The sequence below is a fragment of the Lolium rigidum genome, chromosome 3 (genome assembly GCF_022539505.1).
Source record: "Lolium rigidum isolate FL_2022 chromosome 3, APGP_CSIRO_Lrig_0.1, whole genome shotgun sequence".
Lineage (NCBI taxonomy): Eukaryota > Viridiplantae > Streptophyta > Magnoliopsida > Poales > Poaceae > Lolium > Lolium rigidum.
In genome coordinates, this window is record NC_061510.1 from 69,831,702 (window position 1) to 69,847,133 (window position 15,432).

The 15,432-nt window shown below is 47.7% G+C and overlaps 1 protein-coding gene and 1 pseudogene across 1 annotated transcript; both read right to left on the reverse strand.

Moving 5' to 3' along the window:
- Positions 1-2,230: 2,230 nt before the first annotated feature.
- On the reverse strand, positions 2,231-3,162 carry LOC124696668 (dehydrin Rab15-like). Its single transcript, XM_047229362.1, has 2 exons — positions 2,855-3,162; positions 2,231-2,771 (listed from the first exon to the last, which is right to left on the reverse strand). The coding sequence occupies exons 1-2, from the start codon at positions 3,050-3,052 to the stop codon at positions 2,508-2,510; spliced, it is 462 nt and encodes a 153-aa protein (XP_047085318.1). The 5' UTR covers positions 3,053-3,162; the 3' UTR covers positions 2,231-2,507.
- Positions 3,163-10,722: 7,560 nt separating this feature from the next.
- LOC124694999 lies at positions 10,723-11,392 on the reverse strand (annotated as a pseudogene).
- Positions 11,393-15,432: the final 4,040 nt, after the last annotated feature.

A 15,432-nucleotide genomic window follows, 5' to 3' on the forward strand; every position in this document is an offset into this window, starting at 1 on the left:
GGGTGACTGAGCTGCTGAAGGCTGCCAATCGGCAGTCGAAGGACTCCGAGTGCGCCAACGCTCCCCGAGCTTCTCACGCTCGTGGTGCCGCGAGCAACGCCGGGGAAGGTGTCGGGGACACGGCCGAGTCCGCCTCCCCGGCACCAAGCCGGCACCGTGACTCCCGGGCCACGCACGCCCGGCTCAAGCCGGCCGAGCCACCGGCCCGAGCGGCGGCGGCGGCCGCAGCCGGCCTCCACCAAGCCGGAACCATGAGCAAGACTCCGAGCCCCGCCGCCAGCACCGGCCGGCTCCAGAAGCAAGCGGCGCACGCCGGCCCGGCACGATCCCGGCCGGGCCCGCGCATCGAGCCAACCGACGCCCGAGATCGCCTCGATCGGCTGGTCGAATCCCGCATTGCGGAAGAAGAAGGGCCAGCCGGCCCAAAGTGCTTCGGGCCGCGCATCCTCAACGAGCCCATGATCGACGGCTTCCAGCTTCCGCGCGACACCCCCAAGTACGACGGCACCGCCAAGCCGGAGGACTGGCTGCTGGACTACTCCACCGCAGTCGGCATCGCCAAAGGCAACAAACGCTGGGCCATGCGCTACTCGCCCCTGATGCTGCTCGGCTCCGCCCGCACCTGGCTCAACAACCTGCCAGCCGGCAGCATAAACGGCTGGCTGGACTTCGAAGATGCCTTCGTCAGCAACTTCACCGGCACCTACCGCCGGCCGGGTCGATCCCGGCAGGCTGGAGATGTGCAAGCAGGGCCCGGACGAGACGGATCGCGCGTACCTGACGCGCTGGTGCGAAATGCGCAACTCCTGCGAGGGCGTGCACGAGATCCAGGCCATCAATTTCTTCATGGGAGGCTGTCGGCCCAACACCATGCTGTGGCACAAGCTACGCCGCAGCGACCCCAAGTCGATGGCCGCCTTGATGGCCATCGCCGACAAGTACGCGCTGGCTGAGGAAGCCGGCAAGGCTCCGGCTGAAATTTCGCCGGCCCCCGCCAGGCGGGACAACAACAAGCCGGCCGAGCACAAGTTCGGCCGAGGGCGGCTCGCATGGCAGCCGGCGGGACAACTACCGCGGCAAGCGGCACAGCGACCAGCCGGACCGCCGGTACGGTTCCGCCCATGTGGCAGCCGTGTCGGACCACGCGGCGGCTGGCGGCAGCCGGCGCCAGGAGCAAGACCGGCCATGGAAGCCGAAGTACACCTTCGAGCAGATGCTCGACTCGCCGTGCAAGTACCACAGCGGCAAGAACCCCTCCAACCACACCACCCGCGACTGTCACTTCATGAAACGGCTGACAAGCGGTGAACCGCTCCCGCCTCCACCCCCGCCTCCACCAGCCGGCGGGCCGGGTGGCCAAGCCGGCGCAGAGAACGCCAACCTCGAGCACCACGAGGCTAACCAAGTGCACCATGGCAGGTACCTGCCTGAGGATGCTACCTACATCATCTTCACCTCCGAGCCCGAGGACAAAACGAGCCAGCAGAGCCGTTCCCTCGAGGTCAACGCGGTCATACCGCCGGTCCCCCAGTACCTAAACTGGTCAGAGCAGGTCATCACTTTTGATCGCCGTGACACACCGGCTGTCCTACCGAAGCCGGGCAGCTACGCCATGGTCCTCAACCCCACCATTGGCACAACCCGGCGCAGCGTGCGCTTCTCGCGCGTCCTCATCGACGGGGCAGCAGCATCAACATCCTCTACCGCGACACCGCCCGCAAGCTGGGCATCCAGGAGGCCGAGTTGCGCCCCACCCCCACCGTCTTCCATGGCATCGTGCCAGGCCACTGCTGCCAGCCGATCGGCCGGATCACGCTGCAGGTGATGTTCGGGAAACCGGATCACTAACTACTTTTTACAAAAATCACAAAAAATTACAGTAAAAATATATTTGCAAACAACACAAGAGTGGTAAAACAACAATTAATTTTTCTATAGCAAATTACAACAAAAAACATCAACTATTTTTTACAAAATTTCAAATGTTTACAACGTGTAGCCTATGCGTGGCACATTAGCGATTAGGCCAGCTGACAACACAACTAGCAGCGATATGCATGCAAGGCAGCAGCGGCCGCAGCTATCCAGCAAGTAGGTAGTAGATTCGCGCGCGGACAACGCATGACCGCTTTTCGTTCGATCAGTCGCCGGATCACAAGCGTTTTCCTAACTGAAGTTGGAAAGGATTAACTGAAGTTGGAGAGGAGAATGTATATGTACGACACTGAACTTTGGAAAGGAGGAAGTACATATATGTGATTCCTTGACTAGCAACAATGGTGTAATTTAAAAAACAAATACGGTTGTGCTCTTATTATTGATTAAACACATGAAGCCACGGAATACACACGCACAACAAACACGCACACCGTGAAGGGTAAAAGGTGGTCTCTGCTACGAACGATCAGAGATATTTTCTCGTTCAGCCTTATCCGATTATTATTGAACAAACACCACGTGGATCTTGAACAGGCAGAGACTCTTGAGGCGTTGTCGGAGCTAGCTGCTCAGTGCTGTCCGGGCAGCTTCTCCTTGATCTTGTCCATGAGTCCTTTCTTCTCGCCTGTGCCGGTGCCGGCGCCGGTCATTCCCGCGTGCCCTTGCTGCCCGTAGGCATCAGTTCCCGCAGCCGTGTGCTGCCCGTAGGCTCCGGTGCCAGTTCCCGCGGCCATGTGCTGCTGGTTGTCCTTGTGGCCGCCGGGAAGCTTCTCCTTGATCTTCTCCTTCATGCCTTTCTTCCTCCTCCCGCCCATGCCGTCGTCCTCAGAAGACTGCAAAAACGACGGAAATTTAACTAAGTAAAATATCTGCAGCGGACGATCAATAATAAATCTAGGCGAAGCGAGACACTTACGGAGCTTGAGCTGGAGGAGCTGCCGGAGCGATGCAGGATGCCGCGGGTCTTGTGCTCCTCCCGGTTGGCCTGGAACTGCCCACCGGTGCCGGGAGCAGCGTGTGCTCCACCCATGGCGTCATGCCCGGCCAGCGGGAACGGGTTGCCGTGCTCGTCGACGCGGTTGGCGGGGTTGTCGCGCTGCCCTTGGAACTCCATTTTGCCGGGTAAAATTGGGGCTCGGTATCGAGATCTCCTCTGGACGCTCTTCCAAGAAATTGTGTACAAGTCAAGAACAATCTCAGTGTTATGGCTAGCTTGGATAGCAGACAGCTCTAGCTCCTGATGCAGCAAAGTGCCGTGACTGAAGATGATATTTATACTGCATCGAGAGGCAGACAGGATTGTAACGGGACTTCTCGTCCTGGTGGCCGGTGCCCATGGCAGGGGTGTACGTGTACACGGGTGGCGAGCTGGGAGGTGCGTCTTGTTGCGGTGAGCGTGAAGAGAATGGATACGTGTGAGCACGCTGCGGCGTCCAGACATGTCGGTGGCACCACGTACGCATCGGACTGTTCTGGAAACCCGTGACTCGGACAGATCAGCTAGCTCTGGTTCTCTTTTGTACTCCTTCCAATTTTAAAAACTGCAAACGGACGCCGTGCTGCATGTAGCTCTTTATTTTAAAAAATTTAAATCATAATTTGAAATTATAAAATAAATAAAAAATCTTAGATATAGATAATGATGAAATCTACAAACATGTAACATCCCATTGTGAAACTCTTTATATTGTAGACTACACAAAAAGACAAAATCTGAAAGATTTTATAGTATTGAAATGTGCACTGTTCACTATTCTCAGATCCACACATTTGTTATTTCTGTGCTAAAGTACTAAGAATTTTACATTGAGATTTTGCATGTTTGTATATTCTATCAATGGCTACATCTACGATTATTTTTTATATTTTTTAAAAATTTAAAAATATGATTTTTGTTTTTAAAAAATAACGGGTTACATGTAGCTTGACCTCCATTTATCCACTCTCTTCGAATTCCTTTTAATTGACTGGAATTTACTACAAAGTCAGCTAGCTTCTGGTTCTCTTTTTTACTTCCTCAGATTAATTTTAATTAAAAGAAATCGGAGGGAGTACTACTTTCCAGTAGCGGTTGTATCCATCAACTACTATGGGTTTACGGAATTACTTCCTTAGTCAATATATTATTTCGTATGTACGAATTGGTTAAGATACAATATCCAAAATTTCATTAATTATATAGAAAATTATACCAAGATTATTAGAATCGTACTACAATATATTTTCATACTATGTATATTTCATATTGAATTCATTAATATTTTATCATATGTAGTTGATTTATCATTGTAATTAAAGCTTAACTCTAGCTGATCCTTATTTACAAAGTAATATGGATTTAAGTTTTGCTGCGGTAGCAGCACGCATCGCCAATAAGGAAAAAAAAAGGAAGAGAATCAGATGACTCAATTTAGTTGTGTGCATGGTTATCATTCTACATCCTCTTGTCGACAAATAAATGTACTTATAGACTACTCAATTGTGAATATGTAACCGGCAATTGCCCATTCTCAAGATCTCCCGCACACGATGTCATTAGGTACCATTAAGTCTCAAGGTGTCTAGTGAAACTGAAATGCAATGTTTTTCGATGAAACATAGCGAAACAATCGAGAACGAATTTTGAAGTACAAAACCGATGACATAAATATGCACCGACCCCGCTCGCCTCGACCCCGGTCCCATCGCCCCCCTCCTCCCCCCCCCCAGTCGGGCGGTCGGGGCGCCTCCTCCTCCCCTACCCAGGCCCGCCCCTCGGGCGACTGGTGTCATCTCCAATAGACCTCGCTCCCTCGACCCCGCTTCCGTCGTCCCCCCGTTGGGCGGCCGGGGCGCCTCCTCCTCCCCCACCCAGGCCCGCCCCTCCTCCTTCCCCCGCCACCGCTGCCGGTGGGAGCCGCCTGGTAAAGCCCCGGTGGTGCTGGCGGCGGCGGATCTCCCTTCCCCCACGCGTTTGGAGGGCCGGCGGGGTGGATCCCGTCCTAGCCGCGAGGAGGCTCGCCGGCTCCTTCCCGGACTGGCGCAGCTCCTGCCGTTGGGGCCGTGAGGGCGGCAGCCGGCGCTGTCGAGGCCTCGCCCGAGGGCATGGTGCTCTGGTCGGCGGCGGTTTTGGCCGGATCTGGGCTTGTGGGCCCAGATCTGGGCCTGGCAGGGCCTGTCCGGATCCGCTCGATCTGAGGGTGGCCAGGGGTGCGCGGCTGCATGCTCGGTGCGCCACCTCCGCTGCCTCTCGCCGGCTGCATTCGGGCTGGTTCTGGGCTAGGCGGGCCTGGATCTAACCCTGGCCGTTCGGGGTTGTCGGAGTCCGGCAGTCCTTCGTCGCTGCGGGCGACGTTCTGGAGTCGCTGGGGCGACGTCCTTGCTAGCTATCTGGGATGAGGTCCTTGGGCCGGCTCAGTACTGCAGCTACTCCGGCGGCTGCGGTCTGTTCTCCCTCCGACCAATTTGGTCGTGCTTGTGCAGGTGTGCTCGCGCGCTAGGAATGGTGGACATCGTGGTGCCGCCAATCTAGGATCATGGACCATCTAGATCTGGGTCTGGCCGAGTTGGGGCTAGCTGATAGTGCGACTTAGGTTGGAGGCGCGGCGGAGATCTCCGCCTTGTTCGCTCTACGTCCTCGCGATGGCGTACGTAATTTCTATCTAGGTTTGGACCTCGGCGAAAGCAGCGCATGGCTCTGGCCTGTGCCGGTGACGGTGTCACCTGCGGGTGTCGTTCCCTTGTTGAAGGCGTTCCGATGATGGCCCTCATGTTCGAAATGATGGACTCCATCCCTCCGCCTCAATCTGCTCCTCTTGGAGGCCTCGCTCCGTGTAAGCTTCTCTGGTAGTCTCTTGTGGAGCACCATGTGACATCTCGCTGGTGTCGCAACCCTCTTGCAACATCGGCCTGGCTGCTTTTACATGGTTTGTTGTGGTACCTAGTTTCCTTCCTAGCGCCCTGGGGGGTTGGCTAGGTCGGCGTCTGGTCGTAGCTCTTACCGGCGTGCCTATCCCAACGCCAGGGGATGATGTTGTGTGTTTGGTCTGGACCTAGCCCGAGCTCCATGGGTGGTGGTTCTCGGGTCTGGGTGAAAAATTTGCAGGTCATCTGTCTCTGCCGACGACGATGACGCATTCTTGCGCCATTCACCTTCTTGGAGGCGTCGCCACAAGACCCTCCCTCCTTTGGTTCCTCAAGCACTGCTAGGTAGCCGGCCCGTAGTTGAGTTCACCCTTGAGTTGCAGTCTTGATGCGGTGGAGGTTTGTTGGTGTGGACACGGTCGCGATCGCTCCGGTGCAATAGAAGACAAGGCTCCCTCTTCATGGATCAAATGAGGTTTCGGTTTGCTTTTATGTGTTGTATTTTGTTGTGGTCTGGGTTGTGCGTTTGGCGCGTGTGTGTTGTAACTCTTGGTGTAACTCCTAGCTGGTTGATGGCTTCGTTAATTCAAAGTTGTGCTCATTTCGAGCCTTTCGTCTAAAAATAAACATGCACTGAACCTTCCATACATGGAACAAATACATTTTTCATAGTGGAGATAACAAGCAACCATATGAACTGCCAGCTGGATATTTTAATGACATGTTATGTAAACTAACTGGATATAGATGTTTACATGGTACTTCAAGACAAGATGACTCCACTACCTCGTAAATGAGACGTTGCATGACACCGTGCATAACATACCAAAAAAAAGCAAATACTAACTCTATTTAAATGTTGTCGAGAAACAAATAATTTTCGAAACGTACATGCCACCACTAGTACAGATCGGGCCTTTTAAGGAGCCCGTGGCACACGGAAGGCCATTTTCGTGTGTTGTGTGGTCAAACGCTGACCGCTGAAAAAGCCTAACGTTTGCGTTAGTATGAACTGGTTCGCAGCACGTGAACATGCCAAACGGCCTATATATTTTGAGCGTATGCGAATATACGCAGACGGCCACTAGAAAAATCGTGACGGTTATGCTATCTATAATGGTGTGTAAAACTTTCAAGGTCAAATTAATATTTTCCAAATTCTTACATGCTACTAAAACTTTTTAGTTAATTATTTGTTTTGTTTCAATGTATTCGACTACCATGTTAATAAATTTCGATACAGCAAAACAGGCGGCAGTAATTCAGAATTGTATGTAACGTCCTAGTTGGCACATGATGTATTTCAATACCATCGTGTGTAACTTTGGCCTACGCTTCGGTGGATGTTAGTCGTCTCCGATTGGGTCCGTGTGAGCGTCGCGCGATGGAAACTTATTACAGGTTAACTTTCGAGGAAAGTCGTCAATCGAAATTGATTCTACTATAAAATCCTATAATTACGAGATGATCAACCTCTCAGCCTATCTCCTGATCTCGATCGATCTCTCCAAATTCTGCTTTCGCCTACCAAAATCCAAGAACACGAAGCCTATGCCCCAATGGTGGGTTTCGTACCACCCTCCAGGGTGTACCATTTCGACGAGGAAGGCATGACCTTCTACATGACCTTTACCCATCGTATTGAGAGGGTGAACAGGTGGATCCACCGCATGAAGGAAAAGTACCTCGACGCCGCTCCGACCAAGTGCGTCGGCCTGGACTGCGAGTTCTCCATCACGAAGCCAGTAAGCCGGAAGGACCTTCCACTCCAGCAAAGGTAGCGCGCCGCCGTCCTCCAAAACTGTGTCGCCAGCGAGGTGCTCGTCTTCTAGATTGTGCACGCGGATTCAGTGCCAGAGGCCCTCACGGAATTCCTTTGGGATGATTCGATCAGATCCTGTGGCGCTGCTATCGGCAAAGACCTGAAGATGCTCGAGTATTACGGCCCCATAGCTATTCCGGGGGCTCGCTACCTCTAAAGGGTAATCCCTAACCCGACAACAAACTATCCTCCGCTCTACGCTCTGTCCAACCATTACATTGGAACAAAGCTCGTAAAGAAGCCTCACAATGACATCAGATGTGACAATTGGTCCAAGTTCCCATTGAACTATGATCACATCGAGTATACCGCCCTGGATGCATGCCTTGGCTTCGAGATAGCTAGGAAGCACTGACATCTAGTCAATTACGATAGCATTATAGATCGCCTCAATGTAGAGATGGTGTAATAAACTGATATAAATAGTTGAAATTATGAATGAAGTTGCATCGTTTTGCATTCGATAATAACTACAGCACACATGGTTAAGTACAGACAAAAACGTGTGCAATGGCCTCAAATGCTACCCATGATTTGTTACTTACAAATCGTGTGTTGTAGGCACACACGGTTCTTGCACGAAACAACCGTGAGCTCACAGGTCGCATACTGTTTAGTCTTCCTATGTCGTGTGGGAAATGTAGACCCATCATGTCGGGCGGACGAAACCATGCAGCTATTGTTTTGCTACTATAAATTAGGACTGACCTTCATCCTTGTCCTTGTCCAGTCTCACTCCACTACACTCCACAGACCATAGCCGCCCCTCTACTTAGATCCACGATAATGAGGAGATCTCCTCGGACGATTACCTAGCCGGCGAGGCGGAAGCTAGTTGATGGCCGGAGATCAACGCGTTTGGAGGCCGGTCCTGGCGCTGATTCATCGTCCTCGTCCTTGTATTCCGCCATGGCCATGACGGCGCGAGACTACACCGTCGCCCTCCCGCAGGTTTTCTTTTTTTATCTTTTCCATGTTTACCTTATATTTACAGCATAATCTACTATAAGCACTGTTGTTTTTGTTGGCAAGATTAGATTATATTGTGATTTAGATATTTGTTTTATTCATTAGTTAGATCTATTAGTTTGCTTAGTGTAGATGCAGTAATGTCTTAGTTAGATTAATTAGTTTGCTTAGTGCACATCTAGTAATGTTTTAGTTAGATCCATTAGTTTGCTTAGTGCAGATGTAGTGATATCTTAGCGCAGATCCACTATATATTTATTTGGTCTTGATTGAGATATGATGCTGATGATTAAAATGTTAGCGAGATGGATCTGTATCTATCTAGTTTTGTTGAACAACTATGCTTATACATCAAACTTGGTACACACAGATTCATCTTGCTGACTGTATGAGACGCATATATAGTTTGTTCATTCTTTTGATATTCTGATATTTAACTACATTTAACTCCATCTCTATTCTATACACTTGATCATAGGGATCTTATTTTGTTAACTATGCATAAGATAAATAAAAGCAAAGGTGTGGGACATCGTGTTCTCGATTTCTTTGCCTCAGCGTTCCGACGTATGATTACTAACCATTTGAGCTTTAAATCATTGATAATTATTTTCTTGTTAGCATTTTCTCAATTTCTTGTTAATTGTTTGCAGGCAATGCAACGGCATGGTCACAGCAACATGAAAGGAACTCCATTTCAAAACAATAAGGCAGCTCATCTTAAACTACTTCATTCATATATTCTCAAGGATAAATGCAGAAATCTCATATCCTTTCGGAGATATGACTTGTTTCCGGTCCTGACTTAGCAAGCAGTGGATAAGTGGAAAACCCTAGTATCCTCTTGAAGATGTAGAATTGAAAGGAATTTCCACATTCCTTTTCTTTCCTCATGGAGACAAAGACGGAACCAATAAATGCTACATATTCTCTTCTTGTGTATATCTTTCTCTTTTTTCTCTATCTGTCGCTAATGTATATATATAAAAGATGTATCAGATGTGCAATATAATTGAGATTTGATATTGTATTTGCACGAGTGTTCAACTGAGTATACACCTGCTACTATCATGGTTCTACAGGAACGAGTCAGTTCTACTTAAAATCATTTGCGATGTTTTTGTAAAGCAGACGATTCGCGTAAGCATACTGTCTTCGATTATCAAAAACACATATGGAAGAGCATAACATACCATTTACACGGACCTCTAAATCACACACGGTTTCTTTATGAAGAACGTGTGTGAAATAATAGCCCATTACACACGGTTAAAAAAATCATTCACACTCTTTTGACGTATCACCTACCCTTGCACAGTGATGGATAAGTTTATCATGTGTGTCAGGCTATTCCAGCCACGTGTGATGGTCCAATTTATACTAGTGCACATACATATCACCTGGATACTTGTGCAAATTTTCAAGAAAAAAATACGATCGTGATTGATCTACATAAAAAATAGAAAATATCACTTTGTTTGTACTCTTTATATTGTGAACTGTAAATTTTGTTTTTCTTGTGAATGTTAACATACTTCCATAAGTTAGATTCAAACTTGACATGCACCCACATGCATACATTCTCTACACACGTCATTTATTACTTTTTTAGTACTTTTCAGTATTTTTTATGACATAGTATTGTTTTAGATGGGCTCTAGCACACCCAGGTGCCAAAAATTCAGATCACACTAATTTATTTTAGCCTTATAGCTCTTTTGTCTTTGCAGACCTTATAGTTTTTTTTGAAGTCAAAGTTTTTAAAATTGAGACAATTTTCTAGAAAAAGTACTACTCATATAAGTATTAAATTAGTACTACGTCCATTCCAAAGCTTAAAATTTATACTATTTTTAGAAATTCAAATTATGTTAAGTTTAAGTTTTTACTAAAAATCATTCACAACTAAAATACAAATTCAATATCATTAGATGGACAATAAAATATATTTATAAGGTATCTATCAAATACCATATTTATTGATAGATTTTTCTATTTAAAAATATAAGTCTTAAGCTTTAGAAATGGAGGTAGTATCATTTTAGACGTAGTTCATAACAAAAGGTTTTATGGAGAGGGAGGGATTACGCCAAAAGGCTTTTATGGAGGGAGGGGTTCGCGGTTACGCCAGCAAAAGAAACCGTGCTAACTGAACAAATATAGAACGACTCTGATCTTATCGACGTGCACCAGCATCACGAGGGATGATCCCAACACAACAGCGTCGAGTGCCGCTCAAATATGCAGTACCTCAGTTAAGGAACTGACACGTTACTGACGTAGTAGACGAATACCGAGCATAATCAACTAGTACTACACCGTATGAGTCCTAAGATTCACCGCCGCTGTCGCCGGGCACAGCAAGTGCGAGGGCCAAGCAGAGGGGCACGACGGCGTAGGCGCCGAGCTTGAGCAGCTCCTCGGTGTCCTTGGTGATGGCGCCGATGCGAGACCAGTCGCCGCTGTACCTGCAAGCACGCCGTGCACACAGCAGCGTTCAGCAAAGACTGGACAATGGATTCTCGAATCTGTTCACGGGTGCGCGCGTCCCAATTAAGCTCACACGTACCCGGCATCGACGAAGCCGAGGGCGAAGACCACCGCGCCGGCCCGCAGGAGCACGCTCCTGCCGGGGAGCACGCCGGACAGAGCGTTCGCGTCGCCTCCGCCTCGCTCTTCCTCCTCGGGGGACTTCTTTGCGTTGCTGCGCAAGCGGCGGAGGTGGCGGCGCCTGCTGCGGGTGAGCACGGCCGTGCCGCCGCGCGGCGTGCACGGGGAGTGGACGGTGTTGGCGCCGCGGCTGACGCCTGGGCGCAGCATCGTCGCGCGCTACCGCTACTGCGCTGGGTGCTTCTCTTTGCTCGGCTTGCTTTCTCGTCCACACGTGCGCGCGTTAGCGGCGAGAGAGAAGTGGCTGGTCTGTCGTGCTGATCTGTTGCTGCACAAGCCACACAAGTGCAGTTGTACAGAAATTCTGAATTTGGCATCGGTGTTTTGAGTCAAATGGGGCAGCCGGCACCTCTGCATCAAATGCATATGATGATATCTTTATTTGTTTATTAATGCAAAGTTTTTTTCACGATTATTACAGCTCAAGTATCGTATTGGATCGATACGTCTATCAACCAGCGGAAGATCAAAATACAATGGGAACAACAATACATCGGCAATTTAATCTATATTATGGGACCGTCAACCGCACTTGCTGAATTTAACATAGGTAGACAAGCACAAATTAAGTCAACTAAATACATAAGTGCCCCTTTGATATATTTTTTATACACAAAAACAAGAGGACCCCTACTACATTATTTTCATTTTTATAAAAAAAACCGCATGTACAAGCTCAAAAGAATCTAAAAAGGACCCCGAAACATTCACTTAAGTTGATCTACTGACCTTCAAAGATAATTTTATTCTTGTGGTTCCATAAACTCCAGCATCCAATTATGAGATATTCCTTAAAGCAAACTTGGCTATACCTCTTTTTCTTTTCTTTTTTTCTTGCATCCATCCGCATCTCAAAAATATCAATCTCGGATCCATCTCCATGTTTAATATTCAACAGAAGTTCTGGCTAAAATCACAGCTAATGAAGTGACGCATATAATCCTCAGGGACACCTTTTGAACATAAAACACAATTCTGTGATTCAACATGGATTTTTTTTTCCTTGAAAGCTCTCGGGGGCTGAGACTGTCACGCAAGAGCAACCATAAGAAGAACTTGTGTTTAGGTAGGACAACCTCTTTTCAAATCCATCTCATAGGTGCAAGTAACAAATCTATGCAGTGTTTATTGCGACTAGATAACTGCCAATTAATTTTTGCCAAGGTCATGCTATGTATTATGCAACAGAGGAGCCAATTCATCACATTACTCACAGACAATCATGGAGAGAGGTAGATGAAATATATCATGTATCTCTTCACTACAGTAAATTTATACAGTCTTTTTGAGTGACATTCTGATCAATGGCAAAGGTACAAAGATGCATAGTTTTTCTCTCATAGAGGTGCCATACCAGATTTATCATGTATGCATTATAAATTTATAACTCTTGCATGTGATGACTTGGAAAATTGGCAATCATATCTGAATATCTGAAATTATTATGCCATGCAAAGCAACATCTAGCTGGTTTAAATATGATATCTAGTCAATATTAGTGTATTACCTTTGCTAGCTCATCTGCTTTCATCCTTCGATGCCAGCTGACTTGATCTTAAATATGATACCTAAATGCAGATTAAATACAATGGAGTACGAGGACTAGAATTTCAGCTATTTGCTGGGCCTAAAGTGTCAGGCATGCTGACCAGGAGTCGAGCACGCAAGAGAATGACCTACAGTGAACATGTGCGATGAGCTAATGTAAGTCTGTTCTTAGTACATGTTCCATACATAAGCTTGTGCTTGTTTCCGATACCCGTGATTATCTGATATCTACATCACTTTATACATGTTTGCATAGTTTATTATTGTAACTCTGTTTGCACTATTATCAGAATGTAGTTGTAATGAAGCAAACTTCATCATAAAAGATGCCTCACCATAGTTCTAACCTTTCTTCTGATTCATCCCCCATGGAAGTCGACCTAGACATGTCCTTACAAATAATAAATATATGAAAGTTGTATTGTATGCAGAAAAACAGAGTGTTGCTGCTCTTAAATATGTGGCTGATATGTTGACAAAGAGCGCAGAGGTTTCAATCAAAGCGATTGCGAAATACTAGCAAGCTGTTGATGAAGTCAATGGGAATCCTTCCTGATCATATGGATTTTTTCCTTACATTTGGGAAGACTATCTGCCTTGTAATCGTTGCTTTAAACATGTATGTAATAGTAATTAGTTTAATTTTCTATTTAAAATGGTGTTTAATAAATTGGGTCTCGTATAATACATGTGACAATAAGAAACACCATTGGGCTATTAAATTGTTGTACTCTATTGGGCCGTTATGTGGTGTTCTCCCATCAGGGCTAGAAAAGTAACGGCCTCGAATCATTACATCGATTAATGGGACGGCACTAACAATAAGTTGACCAGTCAAACAAAAGAATTCAGCCCGGCCCACGTATTAACTGCCGTCAAGCCGACACGGGTATTAAATGTCCATATACTAAAAGGGCCTGCCAATTTAGCAGTTTGATTGGTCAAACCAAGAATTCGGCCCGACCTTTCTACTATGCTGGGCTGGCAGAGTTAAGCAGTTGACCGTTCAAACCAGGAAATCTGGCCCAACCCGACTGCTAAAAGGGTCAGCCAAGTTAACTAGTAGATCGGTCAAACCACACAATTTGGCCCGGTCCCGCAAGTAAAGTGGGCCGGCCGAGTTAACTAGTTGACCGGTCAACCATAAAATTTGGCCTGCTTAGCGTGCTAAATGGGCCGGCCCATTAAACGAGTTGACCGGTCAAACATATGCATTTGGCCAAGCCGGCGTACTAGTTGGGCCAGCATTGTTGAGTCGTTGACTGGTCAAACAAGTTATCTGAGCCCGCCCCACTTAGTAAATAGGCCAGCCCAGTTGTTGCGTTGACTGGTCAAACCAAGTCAGTCGGCCGACCCGACATATAAGGCCGACCCGATCATGTTTGCTGGCCCGACCCAGTCTTACTTATTGGGTCGGCCCGCTTAAGGTGTAGCAGGCCTCGTGTGGACCAGTCATCAACCACAGGCAATTGTCCAGTTAACGATGTTACCGGCTAGTTAATGGCATTTGCCACGTGTCAGTTGGGATGACGTCAGCAGGTCAACAGGCTCCCGAAAATCTTTTGCCACGGGCCGATGTTTTGTCGGTGAAGGCCTCACAATGGCGATGGAACGGAAAATATGTGGTAGATCCATAGGTGACGTGATACACACCACAGAACCCATATCGTCGACTTAGGCTCTTTAACCACGAAAAACACCCATTACCCGACGATTTTTTTTCGTGGTTGATATGAACTTTTTTTTGTAGTGACTAGGCACATCATATTTAGCAAGCCTAATTTGAAGTTGCTCATTTTACTTGGTGAGGAGAGAATGTTCACTCTTCAAGGCCTTGTGAGCCTTGTCTAGATCATCTAGATCATTAACAAGTTTCTCACGATCAACACCAAATTTGGCTTTTTTTCTTTTTAAGCACTTTTAGCTTAGCCATAGCAAGATCTCTTTCTTTGGTGAGTTTGGCTATTTCATCTTGAGGATCCTCAAGAGTTTCTAGTTTCTCTTCAAGAGAAGCTATGTGATACGTCTCAAACGTATCTATTATTTCTTATGTTCCATGCTATTTTATTGATGATACTCACATGTTTTATACATACTTTATGTCATATTTATGCATTTTCCGGCACTAACCTATTAACGAGATGTCGAAGAGCCGATTCTTGTTTTCTGTCGTTTTTGGTTTCAGAAATCCTAGTAAGGAAATATTCTCGGAATTGGACGAAATCAACGCCCAGGGGCCTATTTTTTCACGAAGCTTCCAGAACACCGAAAGAGAACCGAAGTGGGGCGACGAGGCGCCGCCACACTAGGGCGGCGCGGCCCAAGGGGGGCCGCGTGGCCCTAGTGTGTGGCCCCCTCGTCAGCCCTCTGACTCCGCCCTTCCGCCTACTTAAAGTCTTCGTCCCGAATACCCCAGTACCGAGAGCCACGATACGGAAAACCTTCAAGAGACGCCGCCGCCGCCAATCCCATCTCGGGGGATTCAGGAGATCGCCTCCGGCACCCTGCCGGAGAGGGGAATCATCTCCGGGAGGACTCTTCACCGCCATGGTCGCCTCCGGAGTGATGTGTGAGTAGTTCACCCCTGGACTATAGGTCCATAGCAGTAGCTAGATGGTCATCTTCTCCTAATTGTGCTATCA

Bases quoted from the DNA above. Each gene is read 5' to 3' on its own strand.
- LOC124696668 (XM_047229362.1), bottom strand. From the start codon at position 3,052: ATGGAGTTCCAAGGGCAGCGCGACAACCCCGCCAACCGCGTCGACGAG. The intron at 2,772-2,854 runs GTAAGTGTCTCG...TCGTTTTTGCAG, and splicing joins GCTCCTCCAGCTCAAGCTCC to TCTTCTGAGGACGACGGCAT.